Here is a 20,565-nt window from a genome sequence, read left to right as displayed (position 1 = left end):
AACAACATAAACAAACTAACAAAACAGAAACAGACACAGAGAGTGAACTGGTAACTGCCAGAGGGGAGAGACATTAGGGAACTGGGTGAAAAAAGAGAAGGGATTAAGAAGCACAGATTGGTAGTTACAAAATAGTCACAGGGATGTAAGTAAAGCGTAGGAAATACGCTCAATAATATTGCGATAACTATATATGGTGCCAACTGAGGTACTGGAAATATTGAGGGGAACACTATGGAAAGTATATAATTGTCTAACCATTAAGCTGTATACCTGAAACCAATACAAAATAAATTGAAAGAAAAAATAATAAAATTGAAAAATAATAACAAAACTGTTGGGTCAGAATAGGTTAGCATAGTTTTAAGAGGTTACTCTGTACATTATCATAAGGTAAACTTTTACTTAATAAATAAAGTGTTTAAGGGTTAAGTGAAAAAAGGTATAAATAAATAAAAGTAAAAATTCCTGGAGTATGGGCATGACAGCTGACATTCACCCAGACCACTCAGCTCATGCTCTCCCTTCCCTGACCTTCCCAGATGCTGCCTTCTCTTCTGTGGGCTGACTCGTGTCCCACAATGATGCACTGTACCATTATTGATTGATCTGGCTTCAAAGTTGAGAGGTTTAATTAAACTATCATTTTTACATTCAAAAATTGCTATTTTTTGTTCTTCCCAGGAAGGTGTGAGAATTTTTACTTGACTGCTAACATAAAACTCATAATCTGCTTGGAGAAATAAAGAACAATTTTTTTTAAAAAAATTAGTTCATAGGCTCAGATCTGTATAACATCTCCTAACCAAATCAGGCCCTAGGCAGTGGTTCTCAACCTTGGCTGCACATTAGAATCACCTGGGAATCTTTTTAAAATCCTGATTTCTGGGCCTCATCCTCCAGAAATTCTGTTTCTTTGTTACTAATGTTGTGGCCCCACCCCATAACAAAGAAACAGAATTTCCGGAGGATGAGGCCCAGAAATCAGGATTTTAAAAAGATTCCCAGGCGATTCTAATGTGCAGCCAAGGTTGAGAACCACTGCCTAGACTAGAGCCTCACCAAACTAGCGCCCCTCCCCACCCCCTTAAGGAGCATCATTTTATTCAATTAGTGCTTACTAATTGTTTCACTTCTAGACACCATTCTAGAGGCTGGGCACACAGTGGCATCCAAGCCAGATATGGTCTTTGCACTCACAGAACTGTCTAATGGAGAAGAAAGAAAATTGAACAATTAAAGAAGGTATGATAAGTAATGATAGAAGTAGAGAGTGTCATTTTCATGGAAGCAAATGCCAGAAAAACCTATTGTAGTACAGGGCTCAGGTAAGAGTTCTGTGAGGAAGTGGCATTTAAGCCAGGGAGAGAGGAGAAAAAGGAGTAAACCAGCATATATAATACATTTGTAATCATGACCCAAGGATACATTTTCATTGATTTTTAGAGAGAGAGAACGATAGAAACATCAATTGGTCGCCTCACGTACGTACCCTGACTGGGAATGGAACCCACAACAACCTGGGTATGTGTCCTGACTGGGAATCAAACCCACAATTTTTGGTATTCAGGACGATGCTCCTGCCAGGGCCATATATAATAATTTGAACTGACTGAGTTGGCTGTTGAAAAACTTAGTCCTAATTCCCCATTATCCAGCTGTGTGACCTTGGCTGAATCTCCTAATGCCCTCCACTCAGTTTTATGTGGTAAAGAAGGACTTCAGATTCCAGGACCTCTAAGACTCTTTGTGGCTATTCAATCACAAGGCACATATGTAATACATAGATTACTATTCAGTTAGTACAAGTAAAATCTGCTTTCTGAACAGACTTTGCGCAACACAGTACACAATGCTTCCAGTAATAGGTTACAGAAGCTCCTCTAGGTAAAAATACTGGATTATAAAACCCTTTTAAATGCATAGCAAAGCTGACAGGACAGAAATGGAATTATTCAGTGACCAGAACAGTAAGAAAGCATGAACCCACAGCGGTGAATGAGCTCTAGAGCTGGAGCATAAACGGAGGTACATGTAAACCTCTCAGGGTTCTGTGCCTGGGTTGTAGAGGACTGTAGGAGAATCCTGCATAAAGCTGGGGTCCTAAAGATCAAGGGTCACATTTTAAAAAGATAAACACAATAGAATATCTGTCTTGCATACACAGATGTTCAAGATCCTTTCTGTCTTGGACTTGGATTTGCTCTGGGTAAAGCAATATATATATTAGAGGCCCGGTGCATGAAATCTGTGCACTCGGGGGGTCCCTCAGCCTGGCCTGTGCCCTCTCGCAGTCCGGGAGCCCTTGGGGGATGTCTGACTGCCAGCCGTGAGCCCAGCTTCTGGCTGAGCGGCATTGCCCCTGTGGGAGTGCACAGCTCCTGCATTGAGCACCTGCCCCCTGGTGGTCAGTGCATGTCATAGTGACCAGTTGTTCTGCTGTTTGATCTATGTGCATATTAGCCTTTTATTATATAGGATATCCTGCTTGCCAGTTTTTAACAACCAACCCAAGCCTAAACTTACAGATTTGGAGCCTATAGTTATCCAAAAACACTCACGCTCAAAGCCACGCTTAAAGTGGCTGCATGTTGGTAGTTCACCTAGGCATCTGGTAGAAACAATTGCAAATCATCTCTGAAGAAATGTACTTTCAACCTAGGGCTTGGAAACTTCAGAGGCCCCCCTGGTCCGTGAGGTCTGCATCTGCAGATTCCACTATCAATCCGTGGTTGGCTGAATCCAAGGATGCGGAACCCATGGATGCTGAGGGCTGACTAAGGGACTGGAGAATCTGCAGATTTTGATATCCACGGGAATCCTGGAACCGATTCCCCATAGATAACCAAGGATGACTGTACTGGCAATATTCCAAGATAGATGAGCTCACAATAATAAATCACTAAATATGAGAGACAACAAGACATGATAAGTTATGGAGTGGATGGAAATGCCAAACAAAAGAATCAGAGCTGCAAAGGTTATAGCTATTGAAGTTGTGAGCAACAGAATATAATATATATGTGTGTGTATATATACATATATGTATATATGGGTATATATACATATATGTATGTGTGTATGAATAGATATGTGAACATACATAAACATATGTACATTTATATACATATATAAAAACTAACTATTCATGGAAGGGTAAGAGAAATAGAAAAGGGAACTGAAAGTAAATTGAAGAAATTAGTAAATATGCTAAGCAAATATGAAAACACATCAAAAATACTACAAATGGCTGAGAATTTTCCAGAACTGAAAAAAGGAAATAATTTCAGATCCAGGAAACCCAATAAATCTCAGCCAGGATAAATAAAAAGAAAGGCCCACTTAGCAATTTTATCATTAAACTACAGAACACTAAACAGGAAAGCAAAATCTGGAGAGCAGTAAGAAAGAAAAGGAAAATTACATACAAGGAATACATATTAGACTAATTGTTGACTTCTCAAAAGCAACTGGAGGTCAGAAGACTACGGAATGACGGCTTTACAATGCCCCAAATCAGAGTAACTGAGAGCTCTATGCCCCCAAAATTTATACTCAGAAAAACAATCTTCTAAGAACAAAAGCAAAACAAAGGAGGTGTGGCTCTTTGTTGAAGAGTATTGCCAGCCTATGGAGACCCAATAGAAGGCATCTAGAGAAATAAATATTCCAACTTCACTCTCCTCCCTTCCTCATTGTCTGAATCTAGTCAGAAGCCACTAAGGGAGATCTTTTCAGTTTTTAGAAAAATAAACAAAACCTCCAAAGCATCTAGGGGCACTGAGCACAGGCAAATGCAATGTATCCAAAATAACACTCGCAGCCAATTTTATAGACCAAGAATCACACTGATCCCAACTCAGATAAGGACCAAACAAGAAAGTAGGTTACATGTACCACTCAGGAGCACAGATGCCAAAAATGCTAAACAAAATATTAGCACACTGAACTCAGCAATGTATAAGACAGGTAATATATCAAGGTTAATTGGGATCATACTAGGAATATAAGAGTGGCTCAAAATGAGAAAATTAATTAATGTAATTGACCCAAGTAGCATATCAAAAGTGGGGGGGGGGGGGACCTCACAGGATCATAGCATTTGATAAAACAACTGTTTGTGATAAAGTTTTAGTCAACTAGGAATAGAGTGATACATTTTTAATATTACAAAGATAACCACAAACTATCTTTAGAAAAATTATATCAATGCAAATATTAAAAACATTCCATTTAAAATAAGGAAAAATCAAGGGTGACTACTACCATAATTATTACTCAGCATTGTATTGGAACTAGTCCGTGCACTAAATATTTTTTTAAAGAATAAAAGGAATACAAATAGAAAGAAACAAACTATCATAATTCACATGGCTGATTATCTACAAGGAAAATTCAGAAGAATCCACAATCCAATTATAAGAATTAATAGCTTTGCAAAATTGACAAATAGAAAATAAATATACAAAACTGCATCACTTTACAGCAGCACTAGTTAGAAAATGCAATTTTAGAAAATATACTATTAGAGAACCAAGATGGCAGCATAAGGTATATACCTGTACGTGCTGCCCCCCACAACCACATTAAAACTACGACTAAAAGACAAAACAGCCATCATCCAGAACCAGGGGGAAGCTGACTGAGTGGAAGTTCTACAACTAGAAGGAAAGAAAAAAGTGCATTGAGGCTGGGTAGGAGGTGTGGAGGCACACGAAACAGCAGCACCTGGGTGCGCCGTTTTTATCAATCTGAAGGGAGATACAAGCTCTCGACTGCACTGAACTCATTTCCGGTGAGACTCTAGGGACCCAGACTCCTACGGGGAGAAACTGGGCTGTCTGGCATTGGGTGGGAAAATGAGGGTGGCTTTCTAGAAGAGCTGCTCGCAGGGATCATTGTTACTGTGGGGGCGCAGGACTATGGGATTCGGGGACGAGAAGATGCAGAGACACGGAGATGACTGACTGATAGCCATCACTGTTTGCTCCACCCTGGTAATTCTCTGAGACCCTGCCCCACCCAATTTACAACTCCACCCAAGCTGTGCACAGCAGCGCAAATGAATCGCCTGTCCACCTGCAGCCTAACCTAACAAACTGCAGCTGGGTCAGAGAGCTCCAAAAGTTCCAAACCCCAAACAAAGAGGAGAAATCTATAGATCTCGCTGTAGCTCCTGCTAGGTGGACTCACACAGCAACTGACTTTGCACCTCCTTGGAGATCCAGGAGCCAGTGTACCCAGTGGTCAGATACCAGATTTCAACTCCTCACATCCATAAGTGACACATTCAAGAGGCAGACTCAGTGAGCACCAAAGCCCCACTGAAGCAAGTCCTGCCCCATAAGGGTGTCTCCTGCACAAAAGTTCTTCCATTATAGACACAGCGGGTCCTCGCAGTCAATTGGCCTAGAGGTCATTTCCTCCCAGGGATACCAACAGCAATCAAAGCTTAACTACAACAAGACTGTGCACCCAGCCCACAAAGGGGTACACCAAGAGTGTCCACCTCAGATGATTGGGGAGGCTGAGCCACTGGGCCCCATAGGACACCTACCACACAAAGCCACTCTTATCAACCCAGGGAAGTAGCCAAAATGCGGACACAAAGAAACAAGTCACAAATGAAAGGAAAGGAGGAAAGCAAACTACTGAATATAGAGTTCAAAACCACAGTTATAAGGTTACTCAAGAATCTTCTACGAACCTCCAAGGAACTTAGTGAGACCTTAAAGGATCTTAATGAGAATGCCAAAAAAATGGAAAAGGACCAGTCAGAAATTAAGCATACACTGAGTGAAATAAAGAATAATTTACAGAGATCCAACAGCAGACTAGAGAATCCCAAGAATCAAATGAAAGATTTGAAATATGAGGCAAAAAAAAAAACAACCCCATCCTGAAAAGCAAAAAGCAAAAAGAATCCAAAAATATGAAGATAGTGTAAGGAGCCTCTGGGACAACTTCAAACGTACCAACATCTGAATTATGGGGGTGCCAGAAGAAGAGACAGAGCAAGATATTGAAAGCCTATTAGAAGAAATAATGACAGAAAACTTCCCCTACCTGATGAAAGAAATAGACTTACAAGTCCAGAAAGCGAAGAGAACCCCAAATAAGAGGAATCCAAAGAGGACCACACAAAGGCACATCATAATTAAAATGCCAAGGACAAAAGACAAAGAGAGAATCTTAAAAGCAGCAAGAGAAAAACAGTTAGTTACCTACAAGGAAGTACCCATATGACTGTCAGCTGATTTCTCAACAGAAACCATGCAGGCCAGAAGGGAGTGGCAAGAAATATTCAAAGTGATGAATAGCAAGAACCTACAACCAAGATTACTCTACCCAGCAAAGCTATCATGTAGAATTGATGGTCAGATAAAGAGCTTCACAGAAAAGAAAAAGCTAAAGGAGTTCATCACCACCAAACCAGGATTATATGAAATGCTTAAGGGTATTCTTTAAGAAGAGGAAGAATAAGAAAAAGGTAAAGATAAAAATTATGAACAAAGTGACAACAAATACATATCTATCAACAAGTGAATCTAAAAATTAAGTCAATAAAAAAATCTGATGAGCAGAATAAACTGGTGAATATAATAGAAGCAGGGGCATAGAAAGGGAATGGACTGACAATTCTCAGGGGGAAGGGGGTATGAGGGGTGCGGGAAGAGATTGGACAAAAATCTTACACCTATGGATGAGGACAGTGGCGGGAGGTAAGGGCATGGGGTGGGAACTAGTTGGAGGGGAGCTATGGGGGTAAAAAAAGAGGAACATCTGTAATAATCTGAGCAATAGAGATTTATTTTTAGAAAAAGAACATATACTATTTAAAATAACAAAAAAATATCTAGCAATAAATCTCACAAGAGACATGCAAGATCCTCCTGTAGAAAATTATAAGCCTCAAATGATAAACTTTAAAGAACTAAATAAATGAAGAAATGCACAATGGTCACAAGTAGGAAGACTCATGTCGAAAAAGATATAAAACTTCCCTAAGTGTATCTATAGACTTTATACAAGTCCAAACAAATACAAGAAAAAATTTTAACTTGACAATTAAATTCTAAAATTTATGAGAAAAGTGAAGTATCAGTCAAGGCCTAGGTCAATTCTTAGAATTTTTTTTTTAAGCTGAAGAAACAAGAATTTTGAGGCCTTTAGCCCTTTTGGATTTCCTCCTGGATAAATAAGTTAACATTCTTCACAAATTCTATGGAAATCAAGACTTCTCCAGAAATGGACAGGGAACTCTTAGTCCCAGGAGAGTGCTAAGCACATGACAGTGATCTTGGGGCAGAACATCCTGTGGGCTGCCATTCTATATTTCTATCCCATGGGAAACTGCTCTTGAAGATGTTCCCACCAGGAATCAACCTTACCCACAGTTTTAGCACTCAGTGTTGCTGTTTCCACAAAGTCTCTGGAAGCAACTTACAGAAGATCCCTGTTGAGCTTTTTTGTTGTTGTTGTTAATCCTCACCTTCCCATTGATTTTTAGAGAGAGTGGAAGGGACGGGGAGAGACACACAGAGAAAGAAACATCAATGTGAGAGAGACACATGGATTGGTTGCCTTCCACACGAGCCCCAACCAGGGCCAGGGACTGAGCCTGCAACTGAGTATGCCGGAATCAAATCTGGGATCTTTCAGTCTGCAGGCCAACACTCTATCCACTGAGCCAAACTGGCTAGGACCCTGTTGAGCCTTTTAATAACCATTCCAGCTATTTTATGGAATTCATTGGTCAAAAAATATAAATTGATGTCACACTAGATGGTATGAGCCCTTCTACCAGGGCTCGTCACTGTTGGCAGACAGTATCTCAGCTTATATCCAAGGGGACTTGGCAAATACTCCAACGAGAGGGTCCATTCTTGAGTCATTCAAAAGCAGCATAAGCAGCCTGGCCATCTTGCTTCTTTAGAGCCTCTCTTGCTGCCTACTAATGCGGGAATAAGTATAATCCTTGCTTCCCCCTGCACCGAGTTTTTGGTTTACCAATATCACACTTTTCAAGGTTGAAGAGATCTCCCAAATCACCTTAGTTTCATCCCCTGATGCTCTCTGCACCTTCTCCAGCTCCTCCTTTTCTTTCCTGTCATTATGATAAAGGCCAGCAAACCCCCATGCTACACTTCACTCATCTGAGCAGCGGGACAAAGTTGCCATGGGTACCTACCTGGTGGCATGGAGAAGGTGCCCAAGTGTGGGTGAGTCCCCAGTTCACAAACATGGCTGAGGATGAGAAAGTACTAGTGTGGTTATTTGGTCATCGGGCAGAGAATGTGTGTTCTCTTCCTGAGCAGAGGGACAGCCTCTCACTAGATGGGTTCCAAACTCAAGCTGGATCATGGTCTGAGCTGAGTAAGGATTGAGTGTTTGGTGTCTTTGGATGGCAAGGCAGAGAAAGGGAAAGGAAGATGGAAAGAGGAGAGAGAGAGAGAGAGAGAGAGAGAGAGAGAGAGAGAGAGAGAGAGGAAGAGGAAGAGGAAGAGGAAGAGGAAGAGGAAGAGGAAGAGGAAGAGGAAGAGGAAGAGGAAGAGGAAGAGGAAGAGGAGAGAGGAGAAAAGAGAAAGAGAAAGAGAAAGAGAAAGAGAAAGAGAAAGAGAAAGAGAAAGAGAAAGAGAAAGAGAAAGAGAAAGAGAAAGAGAAAGAGAAAGAGAAAGAGAAAGAGAAAGAGAATGGCCTTAGAAGGGCCACATTCCAGAAGACAAACTAACAGTTACCTGAGGAGAAAACGTGAAAGAAACAAGTGGCATTAAAATATCAGAGTTACCTAGGAAAGTCCAATTTTCCTTTCTATTTCAGGAGTGTCAGTGCACCTCTGCAGAATAATGAAAAGGACGTAAATTGACTAAAAATTTCACCACGCAACCTCATGTTGAAATGTATGCATGGATTTATGGCCTCCCTCCAGGCTCTTCTGCCCTCTCTCTCCTGAACTCTAAGCTGGATTTGACCTTCTATAGATCGGCACTGCCAATGTCTGCAGACCTTTGCAGGCTGCTCTTCTTGTAGCTATGACTCAATATTTGAAAATGTGATGCCAACTCTTCTCAACCATTCTCATGTCTGGGGTTAAAGGTGAAGATCTCATGAGGAATGCCTCTGAACTGAGCTGACGTGAGAACATGGGTAAGGATTTGTGCTCTTTGCTGCAGATTATGGTCAATAGGATGCCAGGATCCACTTAGCACAAACAACCTAAGAAAGCTCTAAAGAAAATGTGGTAAGGAGAGCAGATAATATCTACTGTCTATTAGAGAATTGCTGAGAATTAGAAAGTAGAAAAGAGCGAAGGTTATTCTTGTATATTGTTTTCATCAATAATTCTTGGAAATTTCGCAGTGAATATTGTTAAAGCCCTGTTTCTAGAAAGACATGAGGAGGTTCTGAAGCCATAGTTCTATGTATATTGACATGAATTTCATACTTTGTCCCCCCAAATAGAATAAGGTATAAGTCATTTAATCGCATGCTGACCAAGAAACACCTCCACAACTCCCCCCAAAAGAAGAAATGCTACACTTACGTTGGTGACATATTCGATGTCCTTCCAAAGGATGCACTCCCTGGGGAAATCAGCCAAGTCTAAGAAGTGGTCTACCACCACCTGGCCGATTAAGTCGTGGCGGGAGAACCTGTCAAAGTCATACACAGAGAAGTGCAGTTTCCGGGCCTCCAGGTCGTTGTAGGGAACCGGAAACAGAAACACTTCGTCAAACACAGGGTTCAGGGTCTTCCTGTGAACTTTGGTCTGGTGTTTTGTTTTCCGATCCGGAAGCAAATAGATCTTGACATAAGGATCTGAGGTCCCAGAAAAGTCCTTGGCGGGCAAATTGACGGCTTTGTGAATCTTCACTATTAGCTGCTCTAGGTCACAGTCATATTTTAAAATAAAGTTCAGTTTCCCACAGGCTTTGCTGTTACTCCTTCTCCCATCATCGCTGTCCAGTGACCTCTGCTTGTATAACTCCGGTTTAATGCGGCCGATCCCGGCCAGCTGTTCTTGTTTTTGCAGTTGCTGGATATTGAAGTCCGGGTTTGACAGGTTGAGTTGTCCTCGGATTGAATTATGCCTTCAGTGAGGAGCAAGAGAGGACAAAGTTATAACCTCATTAGCTACAGGTCTTTCAGAAAAGTATGCCTGGGATGTAGGTAGACGGTTACGCACGGTTAAAAAACTTAGATCTGTGGGCCCTTTTTTTGGGGGGGGGGGAGGGAGGGGCTAAATTCAATATGCTCATCAATGTGAGTAAGCTTCTCCCCAAGGCTTGAAACCCAAAATTGAGGGCTGGTGAGCTTATCTGGCCGGTGGGATGTAAAGATTTGTTCACAATGGCTGAAAAATAAAATTATTCACTTTTATATACAATGTCATCCTGAAACTGAAATAACTGTCTGTGTGTCTTCTTAAGAAGAATGATTCCGTCTCTAAATTGCACAGACTTTCCTATCACCGGCTTACCACTTTCTAAGGCTGTATATTCTTACTGCTTCAAATCAGATCATTTCCTCCCAAGAACACAAGTTTTGCTTGTGTGAGGGTGGACGTATGGGACAGGACGTGTCTGCTCGCAGTGGACCGCGTCGGCTCTGACAGGGGTGAGTGACAGCTCTGTGAGTGTCCGCAACGCCACGTGGGTCACTGCTGAGCAGCAGGAAGAGTTTATTTCTGTAACAAACACTACGGGCATCAAAGGGAAGGGAAGCTGCTAAAAATGTATACAAGGATTCAGTCAGGGAAGGCTGGATACCGACACTTGCAAATCAAATATTTGCTAACAGAATCGACTCTTCACCCAGTACTAGTAAGCTTATTGGTTTGGGCTAGAAGCTTCCCAGAAATTCTCTTTGAAACGTGCATCATCGTGTGGGTCTTGGTAAACGGAAAGAAGCAGTCATTACATACAAGATTTTTCTTAAGGCCATTTTTGTTTGTTTCAGATTTCAGAGTCATGATACTGTATTTTCTGTAGTCTCTCAATAATCTTAATTAAAATAACCTCTCACCACCAGGTCAAAAGCAACAGCCGGCCGTCTCGGATGGATTGGTAAATATGTAGTTGGAGAGGCAGAATAAATATTTGAGTTTATCTTGTTTTCCTTTCTGAAGGCTACTTTATAAAATAAAGATGTAAAAGTGGGATAAATAGCCACCGAGACATGGTTAAAACTATTCTCCCTTGTCATTCAGATGTTGCTATGCTGAACATTCCTCTTTGTCCTAAAATACACTCCTAGTCACTGAGCTGGTATAACAAGAGCACAATCACAGAGCTGCCATTTGCACCTGTCACAGCCAACACAGTCCCCCACAAGCAGACACATACCCCAGGCACGGACATTGCCACGTGAGTAAAAACTGTGTGGTCTGAAAGTTTTTGCTGTGAGATTTTAATTTCTTGCAGAGAAATCCACAACCTTAAGTTTCCTCTGTATCTCTGATTTTTCAGGGGTAGGGAGAGAGATGGCGGATGCTCTTAAGCACCTAAATTGCCTCTCTGTACAAGTATAGCCCAGTCACTCCCTTGTGGAGATGCTAACCTCTGGAGTGCTAGAACAGAGCTTTAGTCTTGCTCTGCTGGGATCTCTGGGCAGAAATGACTGGCAGGGAGCAGCGAGTACCCCGCCCTATGCGGAAGCCTTAAGGGGCTGGTACCAGCTCTGGCTTCCTCTGCTATTGCTTTTTCCCTCCAGGCTGGCTTCACACAAGAGCCACGTTGGGGTCTGGAGTCAGTTCACATCTATGATGGCCATTCTGGGAACTCTTAGTGACGCTGTTTAAATACTAAAAATGCTCCATCTAGACCAGAGGTGGGCAAACTTTTTGACTCGAGGGCCACAATGGGTTCTTAAACTGGACCGGAGGGCCGGAACAAAAGCATGGATGGAGTGTTTGTGTGAACTAATATAAATTCAAAGTAAACACCATTACATAAAAGGGTACGGTCTTTTTTTTTTTTTAGTTTTATTCATTTCAAACAGGCCAGATCCGGCCCGCAGGCCGTAGTTTGCCCACGGCTGATCTAGACCCATGGGATACGCCTTCTCTGCACCAGTGTCTGTGATGGGACGCTGGTCCTGAGTCCACGCCAGCCCCAGACTCTGCTGTCACGTCTCCCCCGAGGTGCTCTGAGCAGGCTCTCTGTGCATCACAACTTACCTTCGATGTTTTGGAAAGACTGGCTTTAAATTCATCACAGGAACATTTTGTCTTAACCCTTATCTGCAGGACGAAGCTAGCCACGTACATTTACATTTTAATTTAAACCTACATGAATTTGGCTGCTTAGCAATGGAACATACTCTGTTTTCCTCGTACATTTTCTTAAGACATGAAATCTGAAGAGAAGTAAGTCCTACGTGTTCCGCTGTTCCCGGCCAGGGGGTAGACGGAGTGCATTGGGGAGGGCGTTAGGGAGAGATTTGTATTTCAAAGACCAAAACATCCCCTCAGAAAGCAATTAGGATGCCTCCATTCCAAATTCCAACACAGCTGAAGATTTCTTTTAAAAATTGAGCGCAGGTATGAATACTATTATCCACCCAAATGTTATACATGAGTTTCATTTCCAAACTCCCCCCGCCCCCATTCAGAATCACACTTACTTTGGGGAAAACAGTGGAACCCACTGTAAGGCAGTGGCTTAGAGCAGAGAGCAGGGACTGTAACAGGCCAGGACAGTTCTCACTCCCTGGGGCTCTCTTTCAGTCGCTTTCAATTTCCTTTCAGGAGAGAGTCAGCGATTCCCGGAGTTGGAGGCATGGGCTAGAGATGCTTAGGGCAGCCAGAGAACCAAGGTAACTCATCACCTTCCTGCATACTCTCTGCAGCTCTCTGGACTGAGAAATGAGAAAGTAGAGCAGGGAGCCTGCCCCAGGGACATGGAGGAGAAGGGAGGTAGAGGAAATGGAAAAATCAATATTCCATGGCTCTCCTGGGCTATTCAAATGGAGTTGGGAGGATAAGCAAGTCAACAGCAAGACAGAGGAAAGATTCAGAACCGAGTGTTGTGGCCTGGCTCCCAGCACCCAGATGAGGAATTCTGAAATGGTCAGTGGAGGTGGTACTTGAGTGAGCTAAACTAGAGGCCTTGCCCCGCCCACCAAGGCTCTAGGATTTGAACGCTGCTGAGTGACACTGAGAGTGTGATAAGGAGGGATCTGTGTTCCAGGCAGGCGTCCACTGAGCAGGGCTGGCGAGTCCAGTATTTTGGTGTTCTCAGGGCTTAATGTATACAATGAATGGAAGGAGAGGAGGTGAGCCCCAAGGATGGGTGTGATAAGGAATGCTGTACCTACATTTCACCCTAACGCTGTCTTAGAAAGCTGGCCCTGGAGTTGAAACTCTCAGCGTGGCCCACCTCCCATTAGAGGCCAGTTTCCTGTCTGAAAGAGGCCAGGATGAGAACTTCCTGGACATGGCTGTCCCAGACCCGAGCTGGAAGACTCGTGGTTGGGCCTGAAGAAAGCCTAATTTCAAAGATGACTAACAACATCTATGAAGCAGATTTCCCCTAACAAACTCAAAAACATGCTTCCATGCCTGAAGGGATCTGAGCCTGCGGTTCAGTTGCAGCTAAAGGTCAGGAGCCCCAGGTGCCCAGAAGCAAATGGCTTTTCCTCCCCTCCTTCCCTCAGATTCAAATGAACCACGTCCAGCGTCCCACGTTGAGACCCCCAAAGTCTCAGTCCCAGAGCCATCACTCAAAGGCCAACTTCCTCCACTGGATCTTAAGAAAGAGAACATTACTGTGATTCAACAAATTTGGATGTGCAAAGCAAGGTGTCAGGTAGGGTAGGAGGGAGAGAGAGGCAAAACCTCTTTAATGCCTTCAAGGAAATGACACCCAGGCGGGTGATGAGATAGTCATACACTAACTATAAATCAGGGCAGAGGGGGATTAAAAAACCCATGACTGGAGGTTAGAGAGCCACAGAAGCAGACAGAGGGGGGGGAAATGCCTCTGGCTTGGGAAACTGTCATGGAGGAGATGGAACTTGAGCTGAGCCTGCCTATTTAACTTGACTTCATCCTTATCAGCCTTCAAGCGGACACTCTAGACCTCAACAGGGAAATTAACTGTGTTTTCCTCTTGGTCCCCAGCTCTCCAGCAAGATGAGGTCTCCAGCTCCTCTGCCCCAGAAGCTTTCTCCTAACATCTGGCACTCGGACCACCAGCATCCCTCCCATCACTGGATTTCCCCTGTGCAGCCACAGACAAGGGTACACTCTTCTATCCTCCCGCCTCTCAGGGCCCCCATCTCAGAGGTGAAACTTGGTCGATCTCTTCCCTAGTTCTGGGGCATCCATGCTAACAAGGCTTCAGGGTCCAAGGAGAGGGAAGAGAGAAGCAAATTGTTATTTCGGAACCATCATGGGTTTCTTTACTAAGTTCAAGTCAAGACAGGGAGGTTTGGAAACAGTGCAGACAGGACCGTTTCCCTTCTTGAAACCCCCCTGGTGATGGGGAGGAGAGAGTTGGGTTGTCCTGGTCCACAGGCAGACACTGAGGAAGGGGATGGCAGACAGGACAGACACAGTGACCTGATTACAGGGCAGGATGGGGAATCTGAGGCTTTCTTGTAATGGGATTCACAGGCTTCTAGAGCGAGTGAGAGAATGAAGATGTAGGCACCAGGCCTTGGCCAGTGGAGGTGTGTGGTCAGGTATAGTTAGATACACTAAAGCATAACCAGCTTCTTCCCACTTCCTCCCAAGTAAAACAGGTTTAAAACCTTGGTGTCACCTTCCAATACTGTGACCCCCAAGACTAAGATGAGCCTATGTCCCCCATTCCTGAGGTTAGCCTTAGTATGTCCCCAATTAGTCTACAGGCTTTTGAGGCCAGAGCTATATCTTTTTTTTATCTTTATTATTAGCATATAATGTAGAACTTTGCACATAGCAGATGCTTAATGCATGCCTCTAAAATAAATATAGGAATGCCACAGACATAACAGTTTCCTATAATTAAATCCCAGTACAGAAAATACACATTTACATCTAGTTGAGAGAGGTCTACATAATTTCCACTTTTGAAGATATCAGTATATTAAAATCTGAAGAAGTAACTAATTCAAAAAATTGTTTTAAATGTTTCTATCTAACCAATGCTCTCAACACAAAACAGGCTAGCTTAATAGAATTGTGCTACTCACCGAGTAATTACAACATTTCATCCTAGTGGCACCACGTACGTAGCAAGTAATAGGATGATTTAAATTTAAAGTATGATGACTATCTTCTTTCAGTTTGGTCAGTGTATTCGGTGACTGTAGGAATTGCTCAGTTCAGAGATAAGGCCGGGAGTCTGAATGTAAGGCTCTAAATGAATGTGAGACCTGGCACAACAGCCTCATACCATTCTGGCCCCTACTCAGTTCATACTTTTGGCTCTTTGCCAGTCCTGTCAGCAGAACACAGAGAAGTGGCCTGATATTGATGAATGTGTTGTCAGTCATTCACGAAAAAGTCTGCTATGTGCCAGAGGCCACACCTGGGGTTACATATTTAAAGATAAACAAGGTAGGTGGGTGGTCTTTGAGCTCACAGAACTCTTAATCTAGAGGGAATGTAGGCAATAAACAATCATTTAGTTTAAAATGGAGCTCAATCCTGTGAAGAAGTGAAAACAAGGCAATGTGTGAGAGAATGAAGAGTGGGAAGGAGTGGAGAGGAAAGAACACATGCTTCAGACAGGGTGATCAGGGGGGCCTTTCTGAGAAGGTGACATTTTAGGTGGGAATGAAGGCTGCAAAGGAGCCAGGCATGGCAAAGAAAAAGGAAAAGCATTTCAGGCTGAGGGAACAGCCCGTGTGAAGGCCTGAAGGCAGGAAAGATCTGGAGACACTGAGGTTGCTAAGAGAGAAGCTAGAGTGTGCTGAGCTTTTTCACGCAAGCCTCCTACTGAGTCCACGTTGACAGTGCCCCCTGGGCTGTGCCACGTGGTGGCCTGGCCGAGAGGTAAGGCTGACAGCGGAGAGAAGCGGCACACAGAGCCCCCACAGATTTGATAAGAGTTTGTGGTGTGGCAACTGAAGTTTTTATAAAACTTTAGAAAGTGGTGCACTAGGGTGAAATGTAATTATCCTATGAGCAGCACAATTCTATTCAGCTAGACTGTTTTGCATTGGGAGCATCAGTTAGATAGAAACATTTAAAAGAACCATTTTTGAAGTACTCATTTAGTGCTTGCTTCAGATTTTCATAAATCGACAGCTTCAAAAATGGACCTCAGACCTCTCTCAACCACCATGAGAACCTGAAAGTAGATGTAAATGTGTATTTGCTCTGCTGGGATTTAATCATCAGAAATAATTATGTCCATGGCATCCTTAGTTTACTCTGGAAACACGCATCATAGATGACAGAGGAAACTTGAGAAGGCTTGAAAAACAGATTGGACCTGCATCGTGGGACGTAAGTCAGAGACAGGAGTAGATGGCCTGCCAAGGTTCCTTCTGTTTGGAGGATCCAGGGTTTTCATATATTTGGAATACAGACCTGTAAAATGTCCTGGGAATTCTGGGGGGTGAGGGGAATCCCACCCACATTCCCAGGACATTAGAGAGATTTCATTATACAAGAGAGATTTCACCTAAATTAAAAAGAATTAAGAAGAATTTTGGAGGTTTCTAATAGTAATAGTAATTAGTTTCTAATAGTAATGGTGCTTAGAAAGAGAATGCTAAGGTGTTTGATATTGGAAGAACAAGAGAAAGTCACCTGGACCAGAAATATTCTTTGAAGATGAAACAAAGCTTACCATCAGAACATTCCAAAAGGCATTGGTGGAAGCACATATGTGCAAGCTGAAGAGGCCAGGTGTGGTGTGTGTGTGTGTGTTTTGTGTGTGCGCGTGCATGTGTGTGTGTGGTGTGTGTGCATGTGTGTTGTGTGTGTGTTGTGTGTGTGCGCGCGTGTGTGGTGTGTGTGGTGTGTGTGTGTGGTGTGTGTGCGCGCGCGCGTGTGTGGTGTGTGTGCGTGCGTGTGTATGTGTGGTGTGTGGTGTGTGTGTATGCGTGCGTGCGTGTGCATGTGTGGTGTGTGTGTGTTGTGTGTGGTGTGCGTGTGTGTGCGTGTGTGGGGGAGGGGCAGCGGGGGGAGGGGAGTTTCTGATGGAAATGCTGTGACAGAAGCCATGCCAACTGCAATGCCCTTAACCGCCAGTCTAGGCCAAGGAGGTGTCCTGGGAATTTTGGGACAAGTGATAACAGCCGCAGGAAGGAAGCAGTAAGACAGGAAGTGCAGCAGTGAGAAGGTAAAGAACACAGGAGAAAGAAGGGAGAAGAAACAGTAACTAGCAGAGCAGACTACTTAGCGTCATCTCAGCAAAGAGTTCCTTCCCCGTCCCCAAATAGATTACCAAAAATGTGACTTAAAAAAAGGTGTTAAAAATGTTTTGGAGCATGAAGGACATTTTACTAATTTCCCCCATTTTGTCAATGTGTGTGTTTATAATATAACACAATTCCTAGAGAATTACAAGACCATACACCATTCTTACAGTAATACCATCAACAAAGATGTGTGTTGCCAGACAAAACTCATAAAAGGAGTTCAGTGGTAATTTAGATAAGTATTTTAAATGCATAATGACGCACATTATCAGTATTAGGTCATATGCAGATGGACAAGAGTTTAGTTTTCTGATAGTAGTTCAGATAGAACTCAGCTTGTTTTGGCCATCAGAAAAGGTAATTTAATTGCATGACTCCAAAACAAAAATCAATCTAAATGCAGTAAAATATATTTCACAGGAATAATTCTGTCTCTCTTCTCTTTTTAGTTATTTTTTTTTCCTTTTAGCTAATGTCTACAAATCAGTGGTGAAGATATCTATAGTTTTTATTTTTAAATTCAATCTCTTTTTGATATGCAGAGCCCTTACACACTTTTCTAGAATAAATACTGTGGTAATCAGAGTGATGTGGTTGCTATTAATTCATCAGAATGGTGGCAGAGTCCTCAGATCTACAATCTAATAAAAACCCAGCACATCACCCTGTGTCGAGGGGACCCAGATCAGAACAATTAACACGCAGAGTAAAACCAAACAGGAGACAGTTTCAATGGGAACCCCCTCTGACAGGCCCCAGTTACTGGAATACTGAGATTTTGTTATGAGTCTGCACCGCTGCGTGAGCCCCACAGCACCATCGAGGAGCTCCAGTTATACTTAAGTGTTCAAGCTGAAGAGAAATCCTAGCAATAGAATCCGAGGATTTCTTCTAAACCAAAAGGCAAACAACCACCCCTTTCCTCGCAGAGGAACAGCTTAGGTTTAGCTCTTTGACTCAGAATTGGAAATTATGCTAAAGTGGGTTTCTGAAAAAATTAAATTACAAACTGTCATATTCCATCCTACTTAATGTGAATGAGCAGAGCTTCCAGGATATACTCGATTAACATTTAAAAGGGTAAAATCTTATTGCTGTTTCTAGGGAACAAATAAAAAAGATTTTTTTAAAATCCCCCCAAACTGTGCTCCGACTTTCTAAATAACAGCACACGCTTTTCAGCTCTGGCTATTGCTCAAGCAGATATTCTCATTTTTAAAAAAAGCTGCTTCCCAGGTCTCTTTTCCTATAGTCTCTTATTGAAAGTGAATTTTTATATCCAAAGATTCAGAATTGGCTGTTTGACCTCAAAGCCACCTTTATGCAACATCTGAGTTTTGGGAGAGGCCCGCCTCCAGGATAATGATGCTGTGAACAGCAGCCCTGAGAGCAGATGGGCGGCTCATGTTTTAGAGTATTTACAGGTATAGGCCTGGAAAAGCACAGGATGTCCACGCTGTTGTTTCATTCTTAAAACTACCCATACGTCTGCTGTCACTCTTCCTCTCTTACAGAAGAGGAAATGGAAACGCGGAGATTAAGGTGTCCAGTATCACATGTCTAAGTAAAGCCAGTTCCCTGGGCCCCAGACCCTTGCTTTTATGACTGCAGTATACTATTCCTCCACTGCCAAAGGGCACAGAGTGTCCAGCCACACAGAGAGGGGCCCTAGGCCTGGGCACTCCGCAGGTCTTGCAGAGGCTGGAGACGGACCGAGACCTCTGGCCAGTCTGGAGTGCAGAGAGCCTGTGCATGCAGGGTAGGCTAGGTCCCAGGCAAGGGAAGAAACACCCCGGCACTGGGAGTGGTAAACACTCAGACTCTGATGGTGACTGAACCCGGTTCAAACCCTGACCTAGGTGCTTACCAATATAAAACTTTGTTACTTCATCTGCTTGAATTAAGTTTCTTCTGTAAATTGAAAATGATGATAGGAATCCATTTCACACAAAGTTGTAGCCATAATACAATAGTGCAGATGAAGTTCTTAGATGGTACCTGACAGGGTAAGTCTTAGCCACGCTAACTAAATGTTATTGTGGACCAAGCAGAGACGGTGCGGAGCTCAGGAACCTCAGTGCAATACACTGAGCAGCACCGAGTTCCCGTATTCACGTCTGTGACAGCGAATGGACATGCGAAAGGTCACAGGCTCCTTGGTGACTCAATGTCACTGCTGCCAAGAGAGGGGAAGGGGTGGATGGTCCCTGCTTTGCATTCAGAAAGGAAGGAGGCGTTACTGACCGAGTCGACGAGGTTGGCTCTGTGACTTGGCGCTTCACGCGGACGCCGTGGGCACAGTTCTCCTGAGCCCCCGTCTGGGTGGAGAGGGGGATGTCCGGGGAGGTGTGGCTGATCTTCATGGAGGAGGGGCTGGGAGGGTCTAGGAAGCCCTCACTGTTCTCCTGCTCATTGATGTCTGTGTCCGTATAGTTAAGAGGCTCCTGGTTGTTGTCTTTGCTACCAGAGAACAGGCCTCGTTCTCGCCACGGAACCCAGCAGAGTTTCCAAGACACGAAGAGAGACACACCAAAGAGAGCGAGGCCACACGCAGTGACCAGAAGGGTCAGCAGGCTCACCGAGATATCTGCAAAGAAGCAGAGATTAAAGGTCAGTATGATTGTTACCCGCCCCCCTGCCATTGCACTGGGCAGGTTAAATGGCCCTGCCATCCATCCATCCCTCAGCAGCCAGCTGAGGAAGTAACAGGCAGGCCGTGCTTAGAAACAAGACACAGGTTGCTGTAGCAAGAGACAGGGTATATCCAGGGGGCCTAGAAAGGCCCTGCAAGTCAACCATAACTGCATTACTATTTACACTTTCCCACAGCAACACAAATCATTGATACTAGATGACCATGGAGGTTTCATTGTCCTTAAAATTTACTCTGTCATTTCAGAGGGGAAGGGGAGGGTGGACTGGATAAAAGATAGCAAAGAGAGTAACCAAAGAACATATTACATAGCCTGTGAACACACAAAACAGAGTGGTGAAGGCCAGGGGAGGGGTGGCGGGCTGGGTGGAGGTGGGCAAACGGGGGGAGGGGAAAAATGTAGGACATCATTAATAGTGTCAACATTAAAAAAACAAAAGCAATGCCTCTGTCATCTCGGAGAGCTGTATAATATCACTTGTGAATTGTGTGAGTACGACTTTCTAAAACAAAACAGAACAAAACAAAACAAAAAACTAGAGTGCTCTTTCCCT

General features: G+C 43.4%; 1 protein-coding gene across 1 annotated transcript; it reads right to left on the bottom strand.

The window, feature by feature from the left end:
- Positions 1-9,544: 9,544 nt before the first annotated feature.
- LOC139001255 (synaptotagmin-9-like) lies at positions 9,545-19,945 on the bottom strand (the record flags this gene model as incomplete). The annotated part of the gene is made up of 2 exons (XM_070402967.1): positions 9,545-10,091; positions 19,603-19,945. Coding segments are annotated over 2 exons (890 nt in total), but the record flags the coding sequence as incomplete, so codon positions are not given.
- Between the last annotated feature and the right edge of the window lie 620 nt (positions 19,946-20,565).

This window comes from Myotis yumanensis, unplaced genomic scaffold, assembly GCF_028538775.1.
Source record: "Myotis yumanensis isolate MYYU_CA2020_CCGP unplaced genomic scaffold, mMyoYum1.0.hap1 SCAF_247, whole genome shotgun sequence".
In the NCBI taxonomy this organism is placed as follows: Eukaryota; Metazoa; Chordata; class Mammalia; order Chiroptera; family Vespertilionidae; genus Myotis; species Myotis yumanensis.
Note: the sequence above shows the minus strand (reverse complement) of the source record. Positions and strands in the feature narration are given on the sequence as shown.